Source organism: Geotrypetes seraphini, chromosome 2 (genome assembly GCF_902459505.1).
Source record: "Geotrypetes seraphini chromosome 2, aGeoSer1.1, whole genome shotgun sequence".
NCBI lineage: Eukaryota > Metazoa > Chordata > Amphibia > Gymnophiona > Dermophiidae > Geotrypetes > Geotrypetes seraphini.
In genome coordinates, this window is record NC_047085.1 from 467641690 (window position 1) to 467669330 (window position 27641).

The window sequence follows — 27641 nt, forward strand, 5'->3', positions numbered from 1 at the left end:
GTCTCACCAGCCGAAGCTTGGATGCTGCATCGGCCGCCCAATGACGGAGCCATAAGGATCTGCGTGATACCACTGAAAGAGACATCTGTTTCGCAGACGCCCGAATAATATCATATAAGGAGTCTGCCAAATAAGCCAAGCCTGACTCCAAATCAGCCAGCTCCGAAGGGACAGAACCCCCAGACTCCAGTAAATTATCGGTCATCCCTTGCGACCACTGCAGACATGCTCGCGCCGCATAAGAGCTGCAGATTGCGGCCTGTAAGGTAACCGCAGCTACTTCAAAGGACATTTTTAGGGAAGATTCAATCTTCCTATCCTGCGCATCCTTTAGTGTAACTCCCCCTTCCACCGGCAAGGTAGTCTTTTTTGTTACCGCTGCCACCAAAGCGTCCACCCTAGGTAACCTAAACTTTTCAAGTTCGGTCGGGTCAACCGGATACAAGAGCCGCATGGCTTTTGCCACTCTTAAACTGGCCTCCGGCGCATCCCATTGCGCCGAGATCAGCTCCTGCATGGCTTCATGCACCGGAAAGGACTTAGGTGGCCTACGTGTACCTGCCATCAGGGGGTTACCTGACACCTTAGCGTCTTCCTGAGAAATGTTCAAACTCTGCAAAGCCTTTGAAATTAAGGAAGAAAGCTCCTCTCTATGGAACAAACGGAGAGCGGAAGGGTCATCCACCTCCCTACCCGGGGGACTCTCCGCGTCCCAATCTAATACCTCACCTTCCTCTAACGACTCAGGAAGCGAGAAAGGGGACCTTGGCAAATTATCTTCTGCGTCCGCAGTCGCAAGTCTGCGCTTCTTTGCCCCCTGCGACTGCCCTGGCGACCCTACCGCCCCCGCAGTGGGTCTGGCATCATTCCCATACCCTACTGCAGAGGTAGAGGGTACCGCAAGGGACGGCCCGGCCACTGGCACCGGCTGGGCAGGCTGCGAGGACTGCAACCTAAAAGCCTGGTGCAACAGCATCACAAATTCGGGCGAAAATGAGCCCAAGTGAAGGGACGCTAAACCGCCCGGATCCATACCGGGGAGCGGGACCGCGCCTTCCTCCAGCGCTCCCGACTCCCCCCCCCCCGCCGCCTCACTCCTCTCCGCCGTGGAAGAGCTCTGCAGCAATCCTGAGTTGACTTCGAACGGCGGGGACATCGAGCGAGCCTCCCTCACCCGAGAAATGGCCACATCACAAGCTTTCAAAAAGGCATCTTCTGCCGGTGCGTTCAAACACCCAGCAGAGCAAAAGCCCGACAGTGTTCGGCGCTTCCCACAGCGCGAACACTGCTGACCAGCCTCTGTAGCCATCCCTCGCCTCGGCACCAAAACACAACTTTCGATGTTTTTTTTTTTTGTTTTTTTTTTTACACACGCGGCGAACGCCGCCGAACGCCGACTCCGCCCACCAACAAGCCTGGCACCCGGGAACGCGACCAAGAACCACGCTAAACGAGTAAGTAAACTTACTCACCCAAATGCTCAGCCGCTCCCCCCGAAGCCAGGTTATCGTTGGTAAATGCACTGGAAGCCGAGTCAAACACTGCACGGCTCAGCGCAAGCAGGAAGGCGGCCCCCTTTTTTTTTTTTTTTTTTTTATACTGGAATGAAGAAGCCCGAAAGCCAGACAGCACTCCTGCAGCGTCTACAGAAACCCCTCAATCCAACGGAGGGGAGGGTGGAGAAGGGACCTGGGAGGGCCCAGGTGTAACCCCCAAAGCCGGCACCACTCAGCCAGGCACCCCTGACCTACTGAAGAGAACTAGTCTCAACAGAGGAATCCCAACAGAACACCAATCTATCCGGCAGCAGCCAGAATCCAGGAGCTAGAGAGTTAGCTCCACCCCTGCTGGGAGATAGAGCAAAACTGAATCAACAGGAGGAACACCAGGCTTTAAGGCCAACTGTTAATCAGTTCTCTATCTCCACCTGCTGGTCGATGTGAGCTATACCCACTAGTCTCTGGATTCATCTGCTGCTTTGCTATGGAAAGCATGATTCTCATGAAAAGACTAGCCTTAGAGGATAAAAAGGAGGAACTATCCTAGAAGAATAGAAAATCCGATGCTATGAAGTATAAAATTAATAATAATAATTTTATTCTTATATACCGCCAAAGCCGTAGTAGTTCGAGGCGGTTTACAACAAAGAAGGGCTGGACAATCAGCGAATAAGTACAATCAGCGAATATAAATACAATTTATATAGGTAAGCAGGATACAGGTACAATATATATGTACAATATATAGGTGAGTAGGACACAGAGGAAAACATAAGGGATCATGGGAAACAAGAGGTCGGGCATAAGAGGTCTTAGGATACAAATCGGTTAAACAGGTTTGTTTTTAATAATTTTCTGAAATTTAGGTAGGATGAGGAGCGCGAGATAATATTGCTCAGCCTATCATTTAGTTGACCTGTTTGGAAGGCAAGTATTCTGTTCAGGTATCTTTTGTAATGGCAGGCCTTTAGTGTTGGATGGTTAAACAGGTGAACTCTGCGTGTGGGTCTGGATGAACAATCTAGGATAAAATAGGGAACCAAGTATATGGGGGCCAAGCCAAGAATGGATTTGTAACAGAGTCAGGCAAACTTGAACTGCACTCTTGCTTCCAAGGGCAGCCAGTGGAGTTTTTGGTAGTAGGGAGTTATGTGTTCCCATTTTTTTAGCCAAAAGATCAGTCGGATTGCCAAATTTTGGATGATTTGGAGTCTTTGAATGGTTTTTTTGAAAGACCCCAGGTAAGCTTAGAATGGAGGATTGCACCAGTAAGCGGAATGAGGTTGTATCAAAGTACTTTCTGATGGTTCTTAGTTTCCATAATGCGGAGAAGCCTTTTCTGACCAGTAAGTCGATGTGTGCTTCAAGGGTAAGGTTGCGGTCTAGTGTCACTCCCAGAATTTTAATTAGAACGACATAGTGGCTTACTGTGTAGAAAATAACCTTCAGATAAAAGATATTTTTATTATAGTTTTTTTTTTTTAAGTTGTGAAGGTTGAGAAAGGAGTATAATAAGCCTTAAACTGAGAAAATAAGTAGAGAACAGGAAGCGGAAGCATATTGCACAAGCAATATGCCAGTAAACACGAAATCCCCTCAGAGATTTAGTAAGGAAAATTGTAAATGGATTTGTTTAATATCCTTGTAAAAACAAAAAGCTTCAAATTCAATTTTGACAATTTATTACTTAATGAAGCCATGAAAATATTAAAAAGAGACGAAGAAGTGGAAAGCCTTATGGGACTCCACAGTCATTATACCAAACCTGAGATTATGATCCTTTGATATAAACTTGATAACTTTGATTTTTCAAAAAAACCTTCAAACCATCTTAATACACCACCTGAGAAAATTGAGTAAATGCACTGCTCAGATCTAATTGTAAGATTATGGCACTCTTTCCTATACTGAATAGTTGGTGAAGATGATCAACTAAGGAAGCCACTGCTGTTTTAGTTCTTTGACATGAACAAAAACCAGATTGAGATTTGTGAAGAATAGAAAACCTGTCCAAATATGTCATCACTTTAACATTTACCAAGCCTTCTATTAGTTTCATGAAAAATGGGATATTTGTAATCGGTCTGTAATTAGTTTTAGAAGATAACAACTCTTTATTGTTTTTTTTACTATAGACATAATGACAATGTGACCTAGATTATTCAGGAAGTCACTATTCTGTAATAAGGAGGTGATCCATTCAAAGATGTCCACCTTAAATTTGATAGGAGTTGATTTCATAAACTATAGGAGGAAAATTATCCAGTAAACAGTATGATATCCACATATCTGAGAGAAGAACCTCTTGTGAAGAACAAAACATAAATAGATAGTCCATAGCTGTCCCCGGTAAATTCAATCTTAAATTGTGAAAGCCAGTACTGAAGTGAGAAGCTAGACTGTCTGAGGATGGCAAGTAATCTGCACAAGATTGCTTAAGCTGATTGATATCAAAAATAGTATCAACCAGTCTAAACAATTCTTTACTATTTATGGGATTATTTCCTATCTTATTTGAATAAAAAATACATTTCTCCATGATTTTCTTCTTGTATTCTCGGATCTTTCCATCTTACTTTATCATTATTTTTCATAGATTTATACCAATTTTTTTCTAAACGCCTTGTTGCGCGTTTTAAATCAAGTAATTCAGAATCATACCAACCATCTAAAAAATACTGCTTTTTCCTACGAGACTTCAATGGTGCGATGTTATTTAAAATTTGCTATGTTTACCCCATTTTAATTTAAAATCAATATTTGAATCTGAATCAGTGAGATATCATAATGTGTCCAAAATTCCAACAGGATTAATTGGACCTCTAGTGTTAATCATGATTTTCATTTTATTATTTCCCTGCCTAAAATTATAACTCTTTTTCAAACACATTAATTCAAAGTTACATAATAAGTAGTCAGACCAAATGTTGTTACTCCAAATACCACTTTTAAAAGTAATATTTGGTATAGAAAGGTTTTTGGAAGAAAAAGTTACTAAATCTAAATGGTGGCCTTTGCAATGAGTTATGGTAGGGGAAGGTATAAAAAATTCCAAGGAAGAAAGTATTTAGATCTTGTACAGTTGGATCATCTTCCTTTTCTAAATGCAAATTAATATCTCCAATAAGGAGATTATTGTTACTAGATAAAGAGTTTAATAGAAGAAATTCAAAGAATCCCTGTTTGGTTTTTCCCCAATATTGGGAGGGATATAAAATAAAGTAACAATCAAATCATCCTTTAAATCTTGGCTAGATACTTTACATGAAAGTTTCCAGGTCATCGACTGATTTATAGTTGACAACCTGAAATTCAAAGCAATCACACATAATAGCTAAACCCCTACTTCACCTAAAATCTCTAAATAATGGAACAATTTTGTAACCCTGGGGAAGAATAACCCCAATAATTACATCACCATCTGGGCGTAACCAAGTTTCAGTCAAAAACAAAAAATCTGGTTCCGTTCCAACCAATCTTTAACCAACTGAGCCTTCTTCTGGATAGATCTTATATTTGGGTATGCACAAGTAAGATTACAAAAATCTAAATTAATATGAGATGGTATTAACATAACATCTCTTAGACAACACTTTCTTCTAAAAGTAGGTCTAGGCTAACAATGTGAAGAAATTAATACCTGAATGAGAAATGGACCTAATTCGGAACAATTGTAATGTGTACGTGATTGGAGAAAGCTTTTATCAAATTTTACATACCTATTTTGAGAGTAATGGGTTGAGATAAATAGCCTGAATTCAAATGTGACCTCAAGATATTGAAGAAGCACTCTTCTCACAATCAACTTTTCAGAAACTAGCCCTTCTTCTTTGAACCTGTGGACTGGAATGCTGGCAATCTGACTTCTTGATTGGCATGGAAAGCCAAAAACAACCTTAGACAAAAAGGATGGAACTGTGTGCAAAGAAACTATGGCCTCTGTGAACTTGAGGAAAGGCTCTTTGCAAGAAAGAGCCTATAGCTCTGAGACTCTTCTCGCTGAGGTAATAGCTACAAGAAAAATTGTCTTAAGTTCAGATCCATCAAGGATGCTTCCTTCAGTGGCTCTTAAGGAATCTGACTGAGGCCTTGCAAAACCACGTTAAGGTTCCATGAGGGAAACAGGCATTTTGCCGGTGGCTTGAGCTGCAGCAATCCCTTTAGGAATCTTACAATGTCTGGACAAGATGCCAATGAAGTCTTACGTTCTTGAACCCTGGAACAAGAGAGTCCTGCCACTGGGACTCTGAAGGATGTCACTATGTTGCTTGTCAAGGTCAGCATGGAGGAAGGTTAACACCATGGAGATCGGAGCAGAAAAAGGTTCCATCTTCTCATTAATGCATCAGTGTTGGAAAGTCAATTGAAAGTTTTCCATGCCTTAGCATAAGCAGAGACCATTGTAGGGTTTTAGGCTCTTAACAGAGTAGCAATGGCCACCTCTGAGTATCTCTTGTGTGCTAACGCTATGCACTCAAGTGCAAAGTGATCCAGATCTTCTATGACCACTGGTCCCTGAGAAAGAAGATTTAGCTGTATTCGGAATCTGAGACTTGTGCCACTCTGAAGGCACACTAACTCTGCATACCACGGTCTGTGGGGCCAATCTGGAGCCACAAGAATGATTGTTCCCCGATGGGTTGAAATCCTATGAAATATCCAGCCTATCACGAAGGAAGCATGTATAAGAGCTCACTTTTTGGTCATGGCTGGACCACAGCAATCCAGTCCCACGCTTCTAAGGATTTTAACACTGATGATGTTATCCATCTGGGAACAAATGACCTGGCCAACAACTCCACACTTGCAGCACAGAAAGCTTTTCGAGAGCTTGGTGAGGGCTTGAAACCTTTTGTAAAGACTTTAGCTTTTTCTGAAATACTGCCTGCATATGGAAAGGGAAAGCAAAGAGTGAAAAACACAGAGGACTTTAATAGATGGCTCAAAGCCTGGTGTCATCAAGAAGGCTTCAGGTACAAAGAAGGATGGGGAAATACATGGAAGGACAAGAAGCTATATTGCACTGATGGGCTACATATTACTACAGCAGGAAAAAGAAACCTTGCAGAGAAATTTAGACAATATGTTTCTAGGCATTTAAACTAGAAGGTGGGGGTGGTGTATGTATGAAGGACAATTATAGAGACCACCCCCAGCAAAAGAAAAGATGTGATAGTAGTAAAGATTGCAACATAAACAATATCAGCAACTCATTTCTTAGTATTCCAACGGAAAGTGAAACAAAACAAAAATCCATACGAAAAAGGAGATTACCTCTGAAAAATAGCTGGAAAGCGATGACCACAAATGCTCGAGGTCTAAGCAACAAACTTCATGATCTGCAAGCCCTGATGTTAGAGGCAGATCTAGATATTGTTACTATCACAGAGACATGGTTCAGTGAATCACATAGATGGGATGCAAACATATCGGGATATAATCTTTTTAGGAAGGACAGAGATGGTCATAAAGGTGGAGGAGTAGCTCTCTATGTAAAGATCAATATCCAAGCGACCGAAATGCAAGGGATCTGGGGAGAGGAAAAAGCGATATGGATCGCTCTGAAAAGAGAAGCTGGAACTTCTATCTACGTGGGTGTAGTCTAAAGACCTACGACTCAATCGCAGCAAATTGATAAGGATCTGATTGTGGATATCCAAAAGTTTGGAAGGAAAGAGGAGGTCCTGCTGTTGGGAGATTTCAACGGAATCAGAAAGAAGTAGGGAGATTGTGGACGCCTTTCAAGAGACTCTACTCAGACAAATGGTGACGGAACCCACAAGGGAAAAAGAGATATTGGATCTGGTCCTCACAAATGGAGAGAGTATCTCTAATGTTTGAGTGGGTGCTCACCTGGGAAGTAGCGATCATCAAACGGTTTGGTTTGATATAATGGCTAACGTGGAGAGCGGCCGCACGATACTTAAAGTCCTAGATTTAAAACGTACGGACTTTAATGCAATGGGAGAGTACCTGAAGAAAGAGCTGTTAGGATGGAAGCACATAAGAGAAGTGGAAAGACAGTGGTCTAAGCTGAAAGGAGTGATAAAAATGGCTACGGACCTTTATGTGAAGAAAATCAATAAAAACAAGAGAAAAAGGAAGCCGATATGGTTCTCGAAACTAGTGGCGGAAAAAATAAAGGCGAAAGAGTTGGCATTCGTGTGATATAAAAAAACCCAAGAAGAGGAGTGCAGAAAGGACTACAGGGTGAAACTGAAAGAAGCCAAGAGAGAGATACATCTGGCGAAAGCACAGGCGGAAGAATAAATGGCTAAAAACGTAAAAAAGGGAGACAAAAATTTTTTCAGATATTAGTGAAAGGAGGAAGTTGAAAAATGGAATTGCTAAACTAAAAGATGCTGGGGACTGATATGTGGAGAGTAATGAGGCAAAGCAAATGTGCTAAACAAATACTTCTGTTCTGTGTTCACAGAAGAAAATCCTGAAGAAGGACTGAGATTGTCTGGTAAAGTTACACAAGAAAATGGAGTAGATTCTGCACTGTTCATGGAGGAGAGTGTTTATGAGCAACTTGGAAAAATTGAAGGTGGAGAAAGCGATGGGACCAGATGGGATCCATCCCAGGATACTAAGGGAGCTCAGGGAGGTTCTGGCGAGTCCTATTAAAGACTTGTTCAACAAATCTCTGGAGACGGGAGTGATTCCTGGGGATTGGAGGAGAGCGGATTTGGTCCCTATTCATAAAAGTGGTCACAGGGATGAAACAGGAAACTACAGACCGGTGAGCCTCACTTCAGTTGTTGGAAAAATAATGGAAGTGCTGCTGAAAGAAAGGATAGTGTACATCCTTGAATCTAATGGGTTACAGGATCCGAAGCAACATGGCTTTACAAAAGGTAAATCGTGCCAAACAAACCTGTTTGAATTTTTTGAATGGGTGAACAGAGAGCTGGATCGAGGACATATGTTAGATATAATTTTCTTAGATTTCAACAAAGCCTTTGATACAGTTCCTCATAGGAGGCTGTTGAACAAATTTGAAGGGCTGAAGTTAGGACCCAAAGTGGTGAACTGGGTTAGAAACTGGCTGTCGGGCAGACGCCAGAGGGTGGTGGTTAATGGAAGTCACTCGGAGGAAGGAAAGGTGAGTAGTGGAGTCCCTCAGGATTCGGTGCTGGGGCCGATCCTGTTCAATATGTTTGTGAGTGACATTGCTGAAGGGTTAGAAGGAAAAGTGTGCCTTTTTGCAGATGATACCAAGATTTGTAACAGAGTAGACACCGAAGAGGGAGTGGAAAATATGAAAAAGGATCTGCAAAAGTTAGAGGAATGGCCTAATGCTTGGCAACTAAAATTCAATGCAAAGAAATGCAGAGTAATGCATTTGGGGATTAATAATCAGAAGGAACCGTATATGCTGGGAGGTGAGAAGCTGATATGCACGGACAGGGAGAGGGACCTTGGGGTGATAGTGTCCGAAGATCTAAAGGTGAAAAACAGTGTGACAAGGCAGTGGCTGCTTCCAGAAGGATGCTGGGCCGTATAAAGAGAGGCGTAGCCAGTAGAAGAAAGAAGGTGTTGATGCCCTTGTACAGGTTATTGGTAAGGCCTCACTTGGAGTATTGTGTTCAGTTTTGGAGACCGTATCTTGCGAAGGACGTAAGAAGACTTGAAGCAGTCCAGAGGAGGGCGACGAAAATGATAGGAGACTTGCGCCAGAAGACGTATGAGGAGAGACTGGAAGCCCTGAATATGTATACCCTAGAGGAAAGAAGAGACAGGGGAGCTATGATTCAGACATTCAAATACTTGAAGGGTATTAACGTAGAACAAAATCTTTTCCAGAAAAAGGAAAATGGTAAAACCAGAGGACATAATTTGAGGTTGAGGAGTGGTAGATTCAAAGGCAATGTTAGAAAATTCTACTTTACGGAGAGGGTGGTGGATGCCTGGAATGTGCTCCCGAGAGAGGTGGTGGAGAGTAAAACTGTGACTTGAGTTCAAAGAAGCGTGGGATGAACACAGAGGATCTAGAATCAGAAAATAATATTAAAATTGAACTAAGGCCAGTTCTGGGCAGACTTGCACGGTCTATCTGTATATGGCCGTTTGGTGGAGGATGGGCTAGGGAGGGCTTCAATGGCTGGGAGGGTGTAGATGGGCTGGAGTAGGTTTTAATGGAGATTTTGGCAGTTGGAACCCAAGCACAGTACCAGGTAGAGCTTTGGATTCTTGCCCAGAAATAGCTGAGAAGAAAAAATTAAAAAAAATTTAAATTGAATCAGGTTGGGCAGACTGGATGGACCATTCGGGTCTTTATCTGCCGTCATCTACTATGTTACTATGTTTCTGGGCTCAGATCTTCAACTGAAGGATTGGACCACCTTCTTGATTCTTGCTGTCACCATCAGATTGAACATTGGGCGACCCCAGCACCGAACAATAGTTTGGAAGGCTGCTGCAGCTAGTGTTCATTCTCCTGGATTCAGAGTTAAGTTTGCTGAGGAAATTGGCCTGGACATTGTCCACTCTTGCTACATGCACTGCTGAAAGAGCCTGAAGATGAGAAATTACCTACCTGAATAATAAGTGGGCCTCCAAAATCAGCTGTGCACACTATGTGCCTCCCTGGCTATTGACATACGCCACCGCAGTAGCATTATCCGAGAAAATTCAGATCACCTGCACCCCGACTCTTCTCTAGCCTCTGCAATGCCAATCGAATGGCAAAAGTTCCAGTCTGTTGATTGATCGCTTCCTTTGAGAGGCCGACCAACACCCCTGGATTAGATGTCCATTTTAGTGAGCCCCCCAGCCAAACAGGCTGGCATCTATTATCACAATTATCCACGAGGATATTCTGAGGTGCATACTCCTTGAAAATGTTTGTGAACAGAGCCATCAGCTCATACTGGCCTGGGCTTCCGGAGTCCATGGCAGAGACATCTGGAAAGGGGTCCAATTGAGGAGACCACCTTGATAGCAGCACATTCTGGAAAGGATGCATGTCAGCCTTCATCCATTGGACCATGTCTATCATGGTTGCCATTGAGCACTTGGAGGAGCACTTGGAAGGAGCTGGATTGGCCAAAAAGCTTGTTATCTGGGTGCAAAACTGTCTGCATGCTTCTGGAAGATAGGCATGACCTTCTATTGTGCTGAAGACTCCTAGGTATTCCAGGGATTGGGACGGAGCAGTTGGCAGAGCTCTGATCAGCCAGTCATCCAGGTATGGAAGGACCTGCAAGCCAGTCTTCTGTAGATAGGCAGCTACCAGCACCATCACCTAAGTAAAGGTGCAAAGAGCTGTTGCCCGCCCAAAGGGAAGAGCTGAGAACTGGTAATGGTTTTCCAGGACATGAAATCTTAGGAACTTTGTGTTCTGGAAAGATGGGAATGTGCAGGTAGGTCTCCGTCAAATCCAGCAAGGCCAGAAATTCTCCCTGTGCCATTCTGGATCTTACACACATCAATGCAATGGAGACCATTCAACAAGTCATAGTGGACTGATCAAACAGTCTCCATATGAAAGTATGGCACTTTCAACGTTGCATTGACGTGTTTAAAATACAGAATGGGTCTCCAATCGTCTGAGCCTTTTTTTTTGGCAAGACAAAGTGTATGAAGTTATCTGTCTGAGTCTTCAGGCAACACACACTCTATGGCCTGAACGTCTAACAGCCTCTGAAATGTAGCTGTGACCTTGCTTGCTTTCTCTGGTCACCTCGCAGGGGAGTCCACAAACCAGTCTGTTAGGGCCTGGGCGAATTTGAGCTTGTAACCACTCTAAATGATCTCCAGCACCAAATGGTCTGAAGAGATCTGTGCCCAGACCTCCACATACTCCATGAGCCATCCCCTTATCTTCAGGGGAACTGTTCGGGACCTGGCATCATTTTGATTTCTTGGAGGTTGTAGCGCAACAAGAACAGGAGGCTTGGCTCCACCTGGGACATCAGAATCTCTGTCTGGCTCCCTGGAAGAATCTGTGAAAGGAATACTTAGTACTGTTGAAAGCACCTGGAGCCTGGGGATTCTAGAGGCTCATGGTCTGCAGTCAGATAGATATTTTGACCAATGATCTGCCAAGCAGGTCATGAGATTGTCCAGACCCTTTCTGAACAGAAAGGAAGTCTGCTGAGAGTAGCCTTGCAGGAAGAATCTCCCGTCCACTGCCTGATCCAGAGCATTCTGCAGGCTGAAACAGAATAAACCAAACTATGTTCATGGCTCTGATGATGTCATAGAGAGCATCAGCTATGTAGTCCACTTCTGCTAATAGGAGCTGGGACAAAGGCTCGTTGTCAGCTAGCTCAAACCCTCGCAACCTGGTATAACAGGTGCATGTGACAAAGTAAGCTGCTGCAGCTGCCTTGATTCCCAAGGCTAGTGCTTTGAATTGTCTTTTAAGAATCTAATCCATTCTGTGATCCTGCATATCCTTAAATATCACGCCTCCCTCACTTGGTAGGAATGTGCGTTTGGTTACCTGCGCTACCTTGGACCTGTTGACACTCCTGTGCTATCGGATACAACTGAGCCATAGTCTTAGCTACTTTAAAGAGACCCTTCAGGAGTATCACAATGCTCTGTGACTAATACATTGATGTCAGGATACCAGGGAAATCAGAAAGACTGGGATCTCACTCTGCTCATTATAGACCAGGGAGCAGAGAGGACCTGGATGGGAGTCTAATTCCCATAAAGAATTCACAATAAGCACAACCAGAGCTGAGGGTCTGAACAGCCAGAAGAGCATGGGGGTCACCACTATCTTGCACCGGCCTACGACCCTGCATCTTCCAACAGGAAGGGCTCCCTCTGTGATAGTAAAGGCATACAAATAGAACCCTCATTATCTGAGTCTCCCTCAGAAAAGCCCACTGGATCCTGGCCAGGCTCTGACAGTGAGGTAGATGCACCCTGCGAGCCCAAGCCCTCTAGCGAACTGCCAAACTTCCCCTGGGGATCTTGTCCATCCAGATAAGCTCTCCATATCAGACTGACAAACTGGAGAAAATGTCATATTAGGTAGCATTGAATCCCCTTTAAATGACTCTAGCTTGTGTCTCTTGGGCTCCACGGCCTCCATGCTCCTGCGCTTAGAAAAAAATATCATTCCAGGGCTTTGGAAGGGGTTTCCTCTCAACCAACAGACACCCCTTCCCCCCAACCATTCTTCGGCCCTAGACAGCAAAGGGGAGGCTAGGCCAACTGCTTCCGACCGTACAGCACATGGCACAAGGGCGCTCTTTGGGTATCCATCCAGTCCGAGTCTCGAACTCCTGCGGACACGAAAGGGGGGAGGAAAAATGTAGCTGGCACCTGTGGAATACCTGATAGCCTCTGCTCAAGTCCTTGCTACGCAGTAAGCGAGCAATGCTACAAGGGGAACGGACACTGAGCTCCAAAAGGTTTTAGCAGACTGGCCCTATCAGTTGCAGACCTCATTCTGATTCTCTTCTATGAAGGCAGAGCTGAACCCTTGTCGAAGAGAGCTCTGAGCACCTAAAGCCATCGAAAATTCACAAAAAGAACAGAGTAAGACCAAATAAAATAAAGAGAAATACAGAGCAAATCAGAAAGATTTCTAGCTCGCATGCAGAAGAAAAACTGAAGGGGGCAGCTGAGTCCTCTAGTGGAGGAGGGATTCCAAAAGCTGGAGTAGATTCCTTCTGCATGACTTGTGAGCATGGTAATATTACCGGTGTATCCAGAATGACACACCTACTGCACTAGAAAGTTAATCAATCTTAATAAAGTCTTGCTAAAGTAACTTATAAGAAAATTATTACCTCGTCCATGCACTTATATTTATCTAATATAACATTAAGCTAATACTTGATTTCATTAATGTAATAAGTTTGATTCATCAAATTCCAAGGACAGTTTAATTAGCAAAACTCAAAAATTTCTGTTGCCCACAGGACACAATACTTATATATTTCCTCTGTTTTCCACAAGATAGAGATCTATAGAAATCCTTATACAACGTCACTATCACCTCCTTTTTCCTACTGGCCATTCCTCTCCCTATGCACCCAAGCATCCTCCTGGCTTTGACCATTGCCTTTTCTATCTATTTTGCCATCTTAAGATCATCAGACAGTCACCCCCAAGTCCTGCTCTTCGTTCACACACAGAAATACTTCGCCCCCTATACTATACCATTATCTTGGATTTTTGCACCCTGAGTGCATGACCCTGCATTTTTCAGGATTAAATCTTAGCTGCCAATTACTGGACCACTCTTCAAGCTTCGCTAGATCCTGCCTCATGTTATCCACACCCTCTGGGACGTCTACCCTATTACAGAGTTTGGTATCATCTGCAAAAAGAAAACTTTATTACTACTACTTATTTCTATAGCACTGCTAGACTTAAACAATGCCGTACATTATGCATGTAAGAGACAATCCCTACTCAATAGTTTACAGTCTAATAAGGGTTAGGGAATTTTTCACAGAGAAAATGATCAGAAAAGGATGGGTATTTTACAACTGAGTGGGAGTTAGGAGTTAAAATCAGCCTCGAAAAGATAGACGTTTAGCCTAGATTTGACTACTGCCAGAGATGGAACTTGACATACTGACTCAAGCAGTCTGTTCCAGGCATATAGTGCAGCAAGTTAGAAGGGATTGAGTCTGGAGTTGACAGTAGAGGAGAAGGGTAAAGATAAGAAAGACTTACCAAAGGAATAGAGTTCCCAGGGAGGAGTATAGGGAGTGATAAGAAAGAAGAGATGATACTAAAAGGCTGCAGAGTGAATGCACTTGTAAATCAGTAAAAGGAGTTTGAATTGGCGGCGGCGAAGAAAAGGGCGAACAGAATGCTGGTAATGGTTAAGAAGGGGATCACGAACAGATCGGAGAAGGTTATCATGCTGCTGTACCGGGCCATGGTATGCCCTCACCTGGAATACTGCATCCAGCACTGGTCGCCGTACATGAAGCACACGGTACTACATGAAAGGGTCCAGAGAAGAGCGACTAAAATGGTTAAGGGGCTGGAGGAGTTGCCATACAGTGAAAGATTGGAGAAACTGGGCCTCTTCTCCCTTGAAAAGAGGAGACTGAGAGGGGACATGATAGAAACATTCAAATAATGAAGGGAATAGACTTAGTAGATAAAGACAGGTTGTTCACCCTCTCCAGGGTAGAGAACGAGAGGACACTCTCTAAAGTTAAAAAGGGATAGATTCCGTACAAACGTAAGGAAGTTGTTCTTCACCCAGAGAATGGTAGAAAACTGGAACACTCTTCCAGAGGCTGTTATAGGGGAAAACACCCTCCAGGGATTCAAGATAAAGTTAGACAAGTTCCTGCTGAACCAGAGTGTACGCAGGTAAAGCTAGTCTCAGTTAGGACACTGGTCTTTAACCAAAGGACTGCTGGGCACGATGGACCACTGGTCTGACCCAGCAGCGGCAATTCTTATGCTCAATGACTTAAGGAGATGGATAATGTGAGCATAGTGACATTGGCAAAATATAAGTCGTACAGCAGAATTTTGAATGGATTGAAGGGGAGAGACACCTGGAATGCACTTCCAGAGGGTGTGATAGGACAGTGTATGGTATCGGGGTTCAAGAAGGGATTAGATGATTTCCTGAAGGAAAAAGGGATAGAAGGGTATAGATAGAGGATTACTATACAGGTCCTGGACCTTATGGGCTGCCGTGTGAGCGGACTGCTGGGCATGATGGATCTCTGGTCTGACCCAGCAGAGGCACTGCTTATGTTCTTCCAGTTTTTGTACATTTATTGTATATTAATTAAAAAGGAAAGCTGAAAAGAACTACAGAAGTCATTTAGACCAACCTTTGCCTCCAGAAAGCATTTATTGTACTTAACATCCCCAAAAAATGTTTGTCTAAATGGCTTTTAATCTCCAATGGCTGGAAGCTTACCATCCCCCTAACAAAGGGCTCTTTTTAGAAAGCTGCACTAGCGATTCTGGCACAGCAAATACAATTAAACATAGTAGCATAGTAAATGACGGCAGAAAAAGGCACGAGTGGTCCATCCAGTATGCCCACCCATACATGCTCCATAAATTAATTTAGTTTAAATGGTCATTTTTCTTAGATATTTCTGGGCCAGAAACCCAGAGCCCTGCCCAGTAGTGTGCTTAGGTTCTATCTACTGGAGTCTCCATCAAAACTCACTCCAGCCCATCTTAACCTTCCTGGCCTGTCCTTAACTGAATGTCCATATACAGGACACAGGCCGTGCAAGCCTACCCAGTACTGGCCTTAGTTCCTTCAATGTATACCCATTATTTTCTGATTAGAGATCCTCTGTGTTCATCCCACACTTGTTTGAACTCTGTCACCATTTTTTTTCTTCTCCACTACCTCCCTCGGAGCACATTCCACACATCAACCACCTTCTCTGTAAATAAGACTTTCCTAACATTACTCTTGAATCTACCATCCCTCAACCTAAATTATGCTCTCTGGTTTTACCATTTTCCTTTCCCTGGAAAAGATTTTGTTCTATGTTATTTGAATTTCTTAATCATATCTCCCCTGTCCCTTCTTTCCTCTGGGGTACACATATTAAGGGCTTCCAGTCTCTCCTCATATATCTTCTGGCATAAAACTCCTACCATTTTGTCCCCTTCCTCTAGACCACTTCAAGTCTTTTTATGTCCTTCGCCAGATACGGTCTCCAAAATTGAACACAATACTCTGTGAGGCCTCACCATCGATCTGTACAGGGGCATCAGCACCTTTTCTTCTACTGGTCACACCTCTCTCTATACAGCCTAGCATCCTTCTTGCAACAGCCACCGCCTTGTCATACTGTTTCTTCACCTTTAGATCTTCAGACACTATCAACCCCATCTGTGCATATCAGCCTCTCACCTCCCAGCACATACGGCTCTTTCTGATTTCTAATCCTCAAATACATTACACTCTGCACTTCTTTGTATTGGATTTTAGTTGACAGATATTGGGCCATTCTTCTAACTTTTGCAGATCCTTTTTCATGTTTTCCACTCCCTCCTCGGTGTCTACTCTGTTACAAATATTGGTATCATCCACAAAAAGGCAAACTTTTCCTTCTAACCCTTCGGGAATGTCGCTCACAAACATAATGAACAGGATCAGCCCCAGCACTGATCCCTGATGGACTCCACTACTCACCTTTCCCTCCTCCTAGCGAACTCCTTTAACCACCATCCTCCGGCATCTGTCCGTCAACCAGTTTCTAATCCAGTTCACCACTTTGGGTCCTAACTTCAGCCTGTCAAGTTTGTTCAAGAGCCTTCTATGAGGAACTGTGTCAAAGGCTTTGCTGAAATCTAAGTAAATTACGTCTAGCATATGCCTTTCCGTGAACATAGACAAGTATTTGTTTAGCACATTTGCTTTTTCCTCGTCACTCTCCACATATCGGTTCCTAGCATCTTTTAGTTTAGCAATTCCATTTTTCATCTTCCTCCTTTCACTGATATCTGAAAAAAATTTTGTCTCCCTTGTTTACATATTTTGCCATTTGCTCTTCCGCTTTCGTCAGACGTATCTTTCTTGGCTTCTTTCAGTTTCACCCAGTAGTCCTTTGTGTACTCCTCTTCTTGGGTATTTTTGTATTTCACAAACAAAAAAACAAACAAAAGGGAGACCCAATAATTCACAGTAAAAATAGTCCAAAGATAAAAACAAAAGGCTATGAATGTGGATGTCCTGAAATATGATTTTATTCACTCTTCACAATAAAAATACAAATAAAAGTCTGAATTAGTAATACACGTATGATTGTCCTGACGCCAGCTCTTTTGCCTTTATTTTCTCCACAAGTTTAGAGAACCTTGTTTTTATTTATTTTCCTCACATAAAGGTCATTTTTATTGCTCCTTTTAGCTTAGAAAACTGTTTTTCCACTTCCCTTATGTCTTCCCAAGCTAACAGCTCTTTCTTCAGGTACGCTCTCATTTTACTAAAGTCCATACGTTTGAAATCTAGGACTTTGAGTTTTGTGTGGCTGCCCTTCAATTTAGCAGTTATATCAAACTAAACCATTTGATGATCGCTATTTCCCAGGTAGGCACCCACTCGAATATTAGAGATACTCTTCCCATTTGTGAGGATAAGATCTAGTATCACTTTTTCCCTCATGAGTTCCGTCACCGTTTATCTGGACTTCATCACATTTGCCATGCTGGAATTGCTACTGTGGCATTGTAAAAGGAGTCCTAAATAATTTGTTTCAGGTAGGAACTATGAACAGATAAAACCTAACTACATGGCACAAAAGATAGGGGATATATACTGTAGATGGTGTTCTCCTATATCCTTCAGATCAAGAATGCAGGCACATCCTAGAGATAAATATGTGGCTCTCTAGAAAGTGCTGAAGATAAAGTTTTGGTGTTTTGGGGAAGCAGAGGAAAAGAGAAAATATTGAAGGAAAAAATAGCTAGTTGTGAGTTGAGTATGGTACATAACTTTATGCAAAATAATAATAACTTTATTTTTATATACAGCCATACCATAAACAGTTCTAAGCGGTTTAGAAGGGAAGAGACTGTATACAGACAGCAACATTACAGCGAACTTTCGAATTTACATTGGCTTGTTAAGTTTAGTCAGGTTTATCTGAAAGTGTATTGAGAGTACATCAGGTTGAGGTGGGGTCAAAGAGATAGGTTTTTATTGACTTTCTAAACATTTGGTACGAGAGTGCGTTTGAGATGAAGTTGGTTAAACATTTGTTCCATTTGCCTGCTTGGAATGATAGTGTTCTGTCGAGGTATCTCTTGTAGGTGCAGCCCTTTAGGGATGGAAAAGCCAACAAGTAGGTACTGCGTGTATTAGTTGTGCCTGGGAATTCAAATTGGTGAGACAGATAGGTTGGGGGATGAACCTGTCATGGTTTTGAAGCAAAGGCAAGCAAAATTAAAAATGACCCTTGCTTCCACAGGCAGCCAGAGTAGTTTTCTGTAATATGGGCTTACATGATCTGATTTCTTGAGGCCATAAATGAGACGGACTGCAGAATTTTGGACAACTCTCAGTCATTTGAATGGCTTTATATAGACAGATCTTAAATTTGAGTGACTTCTCTGATGAAGTGACCAGAGTTCTCTATCAAAGAAATGCAGTAAATGTCTTTGATGCTGATGCACATATAGGACTGATTAGCAATCTCACCAGTCTGGGAGTTAGAAGAAAAATAAATAAAATAAGTTTAACACAATGAGGAGGATACAGAGAAAGAAATAACAAAATGTTCAATTATAGGAATTTCTCATTTCTTAATGTTTTAAATTATATCCATCCATCTCCACATCTCTCTATACAGGGTCACAATGGTGAAGTTAACTCTTCTGCTTCTCCCATCCATCTGTGAGTTCAGAAATGGTAGGCCAACAGTGTAAGGATATGGTATATGGTCCTGATCCCTGTGACTGCTCCTCCTCAGCCCATACCTCCTATTCTGATAATTTTTAAAAAATTTTAGAATACATTTTGACAGGTAAGACCAAATTGACTGAAACAGATTGAAAATTAAAGGAAAATGTTATACATTATTAAGATTATTACTGTAAAAGAAAATTAATCACTTTTGATGTAAAGCTATAATTCTATTAACAGCATCTGCTTTAAGTGGATACTGTGATAGAGAATGACACAGGGACAAATTTGTCCCCGTCCTCGCAGGAACTCAATTTTCCTGTCCCTGTGAGTTTTATTGTTGTCCCTGCCCCATTCCTTTAAGCTCTGCCTTAACCGCACAAGCCTCAAACACTTATGATTTTAAAATGTTGAAGCATGTGCAGATGAGGACAGAACTTGCAGGAATGGGGCAGGGATAGGAAAAGAACTCACCAGGACAGGACAGAAAAATGAGTTCCCGCAGGGATAGGGAAAAATTTGTCCCCTTGTCTTTCTCTAATAGTGGTACAAGGCTTTATTTTTATGACACTACAGAAAGATAATCTTTCTTGTAAATAGGTGTCATTCTGGACAAGTGGGTAGTGAATCCAAACCCGCACGCTATGCAGAAGGTATCACAATTTTCAACTCCTCCTCCTTCCTCAGTGGGTGTACTGCCCTCTTAAAGTTTATACCAAAATAGACAATAGCCCCTACAACAAATACATGAACGGGGATGCTCCCTGCTCACATATTTATGTTCTGTTCTGCAAGAAGTGTACTAAACACTAGTTACAAGCAATATGATGCAACAAACAAACAAACAAACAAAAAAGAGAACAGTATAAAAACCACCATAAGCTTAACATTTAAGAAGCTTGTTGAGACTCCAACATGTGACATGTATGCTTCTCTTATTTACTTTTTTTTTTTTTTCTCCAAACAATTGTCGGCACTCCTGTAATCTGGCTGACCTGAATTTTTTAAGGATAGAAACTGCCATTTCTGTTTGAGACAGTACACAGTAAGCAGGTGAGTCATAGAAACTGCAGGGCTCCAGAATGACACGTCTATTTACAAGAAAGATTATTGAGATACGAACCTAATCTTTCTTTGTAGTGCAAAGGTGTGTCAATCTGGACAAGTGGGACGCACCAAAGCAGTCCCTGGAATCTAGGGTGGGATTGAGGAGCCTGCCTTCAACACTGAGGCTGGCATTTCTTCTCGCCACTACGTCTACTCTGTAGAATTTTATAAATGAAGGATGGACCAAGTAGCCACCCTACAGATCTCATGAAGCAGAACCACCCTAGTCTCTGCCCATGAAGAAGCAACACTTCTGGTTGAATGCACTCTCAAAGCTATCGGCAGCAGTTTCTCACAGGTAATGTAAATCCATGCTGGAGTTTAGCCTGACTGGTAAGCATAAATAAATGATTGGAGAGGTGAAATTTGTTAGTGACCTCAAGATACTAGAGCAACATTCTACACATCCAGCAACTGGAGAACTTTGTCTTTCTTCTTCGACCCTGTGGAGATGAATGCCAACAGGCGCACTTCCTGGTCGACATGGAAAGTCGAAACTACTTTCAGCAAGAAGGAAGGCACCGTGCACAGGGAAACCCCTGCCTCTGAAATCTTAAAAAAGATATCTCTGCAGGAAAGTGCCTGAAACTCAGACACTCTTCTTGCCATGATAGCTGCTAAGAACACTGTCTTCCCTGAGAGATCCATCAAAGACACCTGCTATAAGGATTCATACGGAGACTTGGTCTGCCCCAGTAGAACAATATTAGGTTCCAAGATGGAAACGGCTGGCGAACAGGTGGGCTCAACCTAAGCATTCCCTTCAGGAATCAGGTTACATCTGGGTGAGAGGCTAACGAGACTTCTTGCCCTCAGACTCTGAAACACAAAATGCAGTCCACTTGTACTTGTAAGAGAAACTTACTGCCAGCACCTTTTTGAGTCCCTGTTGGAGAAAAGCTAGCACCACCGAGACCAGAGCTCACAGTGGTTGCATCTGTTCTTTAATACACCAGTGTTGAAACAACTCCCAAGTTTTAGCATAAGCTGAGACCGTGAATGGCATCTTGACTCTAAGGAGTGTAGCAACAACCATCTTCAAATATTCCCCAAGTTTTATCTCTGCATGCTCAAGAGTCATGCTGTAAGACCAAAGCTTTCCGGCTATTAAAAGTCTGCTGGCCCCTGAGTCAGCAGCTCTGAATGAACCGTGAACCAGAGACACGTGTCTCTCTGAAGTTGGATCAGATCCGCATACCAAGGCCTCCGCAGCCAATCCGGGGCTACCAAACAACCATTCCTGGGTGATTTGCAATCCTGTATAGTAATTGGCCTATCATGGGCCATGGTGGAAACGCGTACAAGAGTTCCATTTCTGGCCAGGGTTGAACCAAGGCATCCAGGTCGGCGCTTCCTGGCTTGCATCTGCGACTGAAAAATTGTCTTGTCCACTGTTGACTCCTACTACATTTGACATTGATATTGCTCGCAGTGAAGCACTCTTGTTGACCGACATAAGCCACTGCTGTGGCATTTGTCTAAGAATACTGACTGTCTTGCCACTTAAGAATTTCTCCATCTTTAGCAACACTAGCCGAATGACCCTTAGCTCTACTGATGGACCAATTCCTTTGAATTGGAGTCCACCACTCTTGAACTGGGTGACTGCTGCAATGGCATCCACAGGCATACAGGCTGGCATCCATTTCCAGAATCTCCCACAAATCCAACAGAAGGGGCATGCCCTTCGATACTGATTGCGGACAAAGAAACCAGCAGAAGCTGATCTTTGCTTCCTTTGTCCAAGGCAATGGCATCTGAAGAAAAAACCCTTTTGAGGAGGCCAATTGATCAGAAGTGTGTCCTGTAGTGGCCGCATGTGTGCCTTCACCCAGGGTACCACTTTTTATGGCTGCTATCATGGATCCTAGGACTTGGAGATAGTGTCATACCGGCAGAGTTGACATGGCCAATATGTCCACCATTTGCTTGCAAAGCTTCTGTCTACATGCCTCTGGAAGATAGACACGACCTTCTACTGTGTTTAAAAGATCCCCAGATACTAAAGGGATTGGGCTGGTGCCAGGTGGCTCTCTCAAATAAACTCACGATCCATCCCAGGTTCTGTAAAACCTGAACCATTTGTGTGACTGCCTTTTCTCCCTCCACTTTAGACAGGGCTCTTATCAACCAATCGTCCAAGTACAGGTGTACCTATAATCCTGCATTGCGGAGATGTGCCGCTGCCACCACCATCACCTGGGTTACAAAAACAATGTACAAGGTGCTGTTGCCAGACTGAAGAGAAGCACTGAGAACCGATAATGTCTCTGCAGCACAAGGAATCTTAAAAAAATTCCTGTGCTTCTGAAAAATGGGGGTATGGAGGTAAGCCTCCATCAGATCTAGGGAAGCCAGGAATTCTCCCAGTGCTACAGCCACAATGATCCACTGGATGGTTTCAATGCAGAATCTCAGAATTTTCAGAGCTGAACTGATAGAGTTAAGATCCAGAATAGGTCTCCATTCGGCTGATCCTTTCTTGGGCAGGACAAAGTATATGGAGTATCTGCTCAAGCCTGATTCTATGGTGAAACAGGCTCTATGGCTCAAATATCCAATAGCCTCTGCACTGTAGCAAGAACTTTGCTTACTTTTTCCAGCCTGCTGGTCAGTGACTTTACAAACAAATCTGATAGAGGAAGGGTACATTCAAGCTTGTAGCCCTCTCAAATGATATCTAGTACTCATCATATGTTCATGGTGATTTGCACTCATGCCTCCACACATTCTGCCAGGTGTCCCCCTAACTGCGGTGTTGCTGGGCGAGAAGTGGAAGACTAAGGTCTCCTGGCCCCTGCAAATCTTTGGTGGAATCCTTGAAAGGGTCTCTGGGTCAAAACTCCTCCTGAATACTGGCAAAACTGCCAATGAGACTCAAAAATTAGACCACCCAGCCCCTTGGCCTACTGTCTGGTGAAGATTTCGGGTGATGACCCACCACAATAGTCATAAGGTAATCCAGCCTCTTTCCATAAAACATTTGCCTTTTGAAGGGAAGTTTACTAAGCATAGCTTTAGAGGCTGAGTCTTCTGCCCATTGCCTAATCCAGAGCATTATATGGGCTGAGACAGAATAAGAAGACTTTGTTCATAACCCTGATATCAAAGAGGACATCAGCTATATAATCCACCCCTGCTACTACGAATGAAGGGAACAAATCCATATCCCCTGAAGACGACCACCAGAAATTGGTATGGCAGGCACGTGCCACAAAGAGGCCATTGTTGCTGCTTTAACTCCTAAGGCTAAGGCCTCAAACTGTCTCTTAAGAATCACATCTACTTTGCAATACTGTGCATCCTTCAGTACTATGCCTCCCTCCCTCAACAGTGAAGTGTGTTTAGTTACCTGGGTTACCAAGGAGTCCACCTGCTGACATTCCCGAGTATAGCTTGGACATGGTCTAAGCCAACCTTAAAGGAATTTTCAGGAGATCCTCTATGTTTATCTCATGCTTTTTTGAATTCTATCACTCATGGAGAGGAAAAGAGATGGAATTCAAAAAAACATGGGATAAACAGAGGGTGTTAGAATAATTAGGATAATTAGAATAGTTAGGATAATTAGAAAACGAAGGGTGTAAATTAAAGAACTAAGGCCGGTACTGGATAAAATTGCACGGCCTGTGTCCCATATGTGGTGATTTGGTGTAGGATGGACTGGGGCTGGTCAGGCTTTGGCTTCTCCGTAGCCATGGGCAAGCCATGACCCACCATAGTGTTTGTTCACCATGTCATTCTCTATCTGTGGTGCTTATGCCTCTACATTTCACCAATCCACATTCCTGGGGCTCTGAGGGAGACTTTTTCCCCATAGTCATGACCCCTGGTGGCTTTCCAGTCTTAGAAATCTCCGAGGGAGGGGGCTAAGCCCAAACTTCCCATCCCTCCCTTACATGTTCCATAACATGTGGCACACGGCCATTTCTCTACTGGCCTTCCTATGTATAATTGGCATGAAATGGTGGTAATAGGGTTTGACGGGTCCATCATCATCATCAATTTAAATTTAAACAATAGATTTTGAGGCAGATGGAGAACTTTAAAATATAATCGGAATATCCAAGATGGCCGCAGCAGAAGCATTTTGGCACCAAAAATGACTGAACATGGCCAAACTAAAACGCAAAAAACAAACATAAAAAGGATTTTGGAGGAGGGGGTGCCTCTAGGCAACCTTAGAAACCGCCAAAAACCCAGTTTGCAGAGCTACCCCACCCTGAATTTCCCATAGACTGTAATAGTCTGTACTCACTGTGACATGCTGTGCTGCAAATGTGAAACTCCTGTATGAAGCTGGAACTTGGAGAAGGATACTGCCTCAAACAAAATTCTACCACCTACGCTGAAATCTTATGGATACCAGCTGGAGTGGGAACAGACTGGACCTCTACTCCCCATCCCCCATTGAACTGCGCACGTGAAGGAGGGAGGGAACACACAGCCAGCACCCTGAAAGTTCCCCAAAAGGACCACTGCAGGTATCAAACCAGTATGCGCTTAAGCTCCTGAGAATTTAGGGGTGAGCTAACATCGAAGGGAACAAACGGTCCTCTAGCTCCTAAAATGTTAAGCAGGCTGGCTAGGCAGGTACCACAGACTGGCTTGCCAGCTGCAGAGGGACTGGCTTGCCAGCTGCAGACCTCAAGTCTGCTTCTTCTCTCAGGCAGAGGTAACCCAGGATTACTGGGAATTTTGTAGCACCAAAAAATCTCTAAAATTTGACACCAAAAATAAAAACACTCAAAAATAAAAAGCTTTAAAACAGAGCAGAAGAGGCACACACCTTCATACAAGCATGTAAAAGGAAAAACTGAAGGGGAAAGTACGCTCTATTGAGGAAGGAGGAGGAGTTGAAAAATGTGATTGATACCTTCTGCATTGCGTGTGGGTTTGGATTCACTACCCACTTGTCCAGAATGACACCCCTATAGTACTGGAAGGTTTAATGATATCAGTACTGAAATACATGCATCTAGAAACACAGATCAAGCTCCCACTAACACACAACATAAAAAAATATTTATTGGAATAACTCCTTTTTCATAAATTATAGCTCTGTTTTTACTATACTCCTTAAAAATAAGATAATAGAACCTTCAAAAGAAATCTAACTATATCCTAGGGGGAAAAAAAAAAACTTACTTTACTGCGATCTCCCTTTGGGAATCCAAATACATGCGCTAGGAAAATACACACAAAAGTAATTAATTCTACATTTACACTTTACATTGCTCATTAATAACTGCTAAACTCAACAACTCTAATTTTGTATTTTTTGTCCTAGTATTGAAGTAAGGAATATAAGCAAACAGAAGACAAGTTTGGAAATATAAAGAAATTACATTCTTACCTTGTTAATATCTTTTCTAATAGATAAATGTGTCATTCTGGATGAACGAGTAAATCTCCCCATGCTTGCGAGCTGCACAAAAGGAATTCATTCCTGGTTTTCAATCCCTCCTCCTTCACCAGAGGGCTCTGCTGACCCCTTCAGTTTGTACCAAAGCAGGCAATAGTCCTATATAGAAACACATGCGAAGGAGGAGTATAGGGAAATCCCTGAACTACAACTCTATTCTGCTCTGAAATTATAACAAACATGTTAAACATTGCCATTGAACAATTGAAATATCAAAATAAAAACATACCAAACAAAAACATTTATGGAGCTCAAATGTTACCCCGATGTTATCATGATGACCTTGAGATGTCAATATTCATTAATGCTTCAATAAAAAAACTGGAGTTGGTACCCATGGCCTATACTTGCTATATTCAGCATGGGCCAGTACCAAAGGATTCGATGTTAGCATCAGTGTCACATGCAATGTGAAAATGTCATCGATATTCATCTGATCCCGGAAGAAGTGCACCGGTACCGATGATGCTGTTGAGGCTAACTCATTGCATCTCCTTTGACGTAGAAGAAAATGATTATTTGTACTGGTACCATAGGACATCAAGTCGGTACCATATGTGCAATAGGATGTCTAAGTGTTAATACCTGAAGAGGCAGCAAACTGCAGAATTGACAGTCTGTTCGAGAATGACGGTGTCGATGAAAGGCATGCATCGAGAAACTCAATGTTGAAAATGCCTACAACTCTGGTCTCGATGTATGAAGAGGAGGCACCTGCACCATATGCTGCTAACTGATACAGAAGGTGCAGCAGGTGTCAAAGCGTGGTTGCCTCAATAGGCGATCTGCTTCAGAAATGACAGATTGCATCGAAGAACGATGGCGTTGACGAAAGGCATACATCAAATAGGCTTGATGCTAGATATGCTACTGACACTAGTTGACATCAATGTCCACTGGTAACGATAGGAAATCAGCACTTCAGAAAAGTTCAAGTCCCTGGAAATCCAACACCAGGCTTAGTATTTCTAAAAGAGAGGAAGAAAACATTCTGGTAGTTTGTTGGAATTGTGGAGTTGAAAAGGGGAAAGGTTTCAAAGTTGTCTGAAGGACCCTTGACACTGAACCTTATTAATTTATTATTATTTTTTTTAAAATAAGGTAGTTAGAATAATAAAAATATGAACAAGTATATAAATAATTGAAAAAAGAAAAGCCGGAAGGCAACTCGAGGGAACGAAATTTAGATACACCAACTTCGGTACACAGAAAATGAAAAACTGACAACCTTGCAAGCTGGCACTGGGCGGAAAGGCACTCGCACATGCGTGGTATGGGCAGTCTCGAAGATTTGCTAAAATCTTAAAGTGACAGTACACTTTACCACTGTTCGCACTGGGGCTCCGTGGAGGATGTCACCTACATGTGAGAATATGCTGCCTGCTTGTCTAAGAATAACTCTCCTTGTATAATGGTTTGAATGGATAACTGGTAAAGGTACAGTATATCCTTATTTCACCCCAGTCAAGCTGATCAGTGTTAGTGGTAGTGGGTGAGTGAACCTTCCATGGATTTGGATGGAGGTTGTAGGGCGTTTTAGTGTGTGCCAAGTGAACTTTTATTAATTAGGAGTTTGAGGTGTTTGAGAGTGTTGGTTTCTACGGCACTTTGTAGCCAAAGTTGTGAAAGATATTGATGGCATAGTGTAGCACCTCTTAAACAATTTAGTTGATTTTTTAGGATCATGCGACTTGGAGAAAGAGAGAGATCATATCTTCTGCACAGTTTTTTCTATGTGATCACTGAAAAGTTTGTCTCTCATACAAGGGGAATTTGCAAGGCGGGTTTGAAGAGTGCGCTCCAAGCCTGATTCATAAAACCACAGTTGTCGTCTCATTCAAATGGACAAGGCTAATGTTCTGCAAGTTAGACCAAAGGCATCAAAGATTGATCTTGATATGAATGTTCTGGTCTCAAGGAGATCATGCAAAGTTTCCTGAAAATCAGGAAGCTGGTCTACAGGAATGAATTGTTCATAATGAGACAGGTGTTGAACTAAGTGCTTAAAACAGAATATAGAAAGCTTAGTTGAGGATGCGGCTACTAAGCATTGTATTTTGGAACAGCTTACGACCAAACTTATCCAAAGTATGGTTCACTCTACTTGGAGCTGACTGGCATATGATCTGGAGCTGGATGATGTCTTCAAAACAGACTCAACTAGAAGAGATTGATGCTGCAATCGTGGCCTATTAGAGCCAGGACTTATTGCACCCTGTAAAGGGAATCTAATTTGGATGGAGCCACTGGTATATGCAGGGGAGTCCTCCAGTTTTGAACATGA

General features: G+C 42.8%; 1 protein-coding gene across 6 annotated transcripts in view; it reads right to left on the reverse strand.

Moving 5' to 3' along the window:
* Nucleotides 1-27641, reverse strand: part of RBM33 (RNA binding motif protein 33) — a 406831-nt gene that overhangs the window by 62596 nt on the left and 316594 nt on the right. For 3 of the 6 annotated variants that reach the window (XR_004538179.1, XR_004538180.1, XM_033931620.1), the window contains exon 18: nt 25081-25118. The exons of the other annotated variants lie outside the window; for them this stretch is intronic. Coding sequence is in view for 1 of the 3 variants with exons in the window: in XM_033931620.1 (XP_033787511.1) it covers nt 25081-25118 (38 nt within the window). In the remaining 2 variants the exon portion in view is untranslated. The remainder of the gene's footprint in view (nt 1-25080; nt 25119-27641) is intronic. 6 annotated transcript variants of the gene reach the window in all.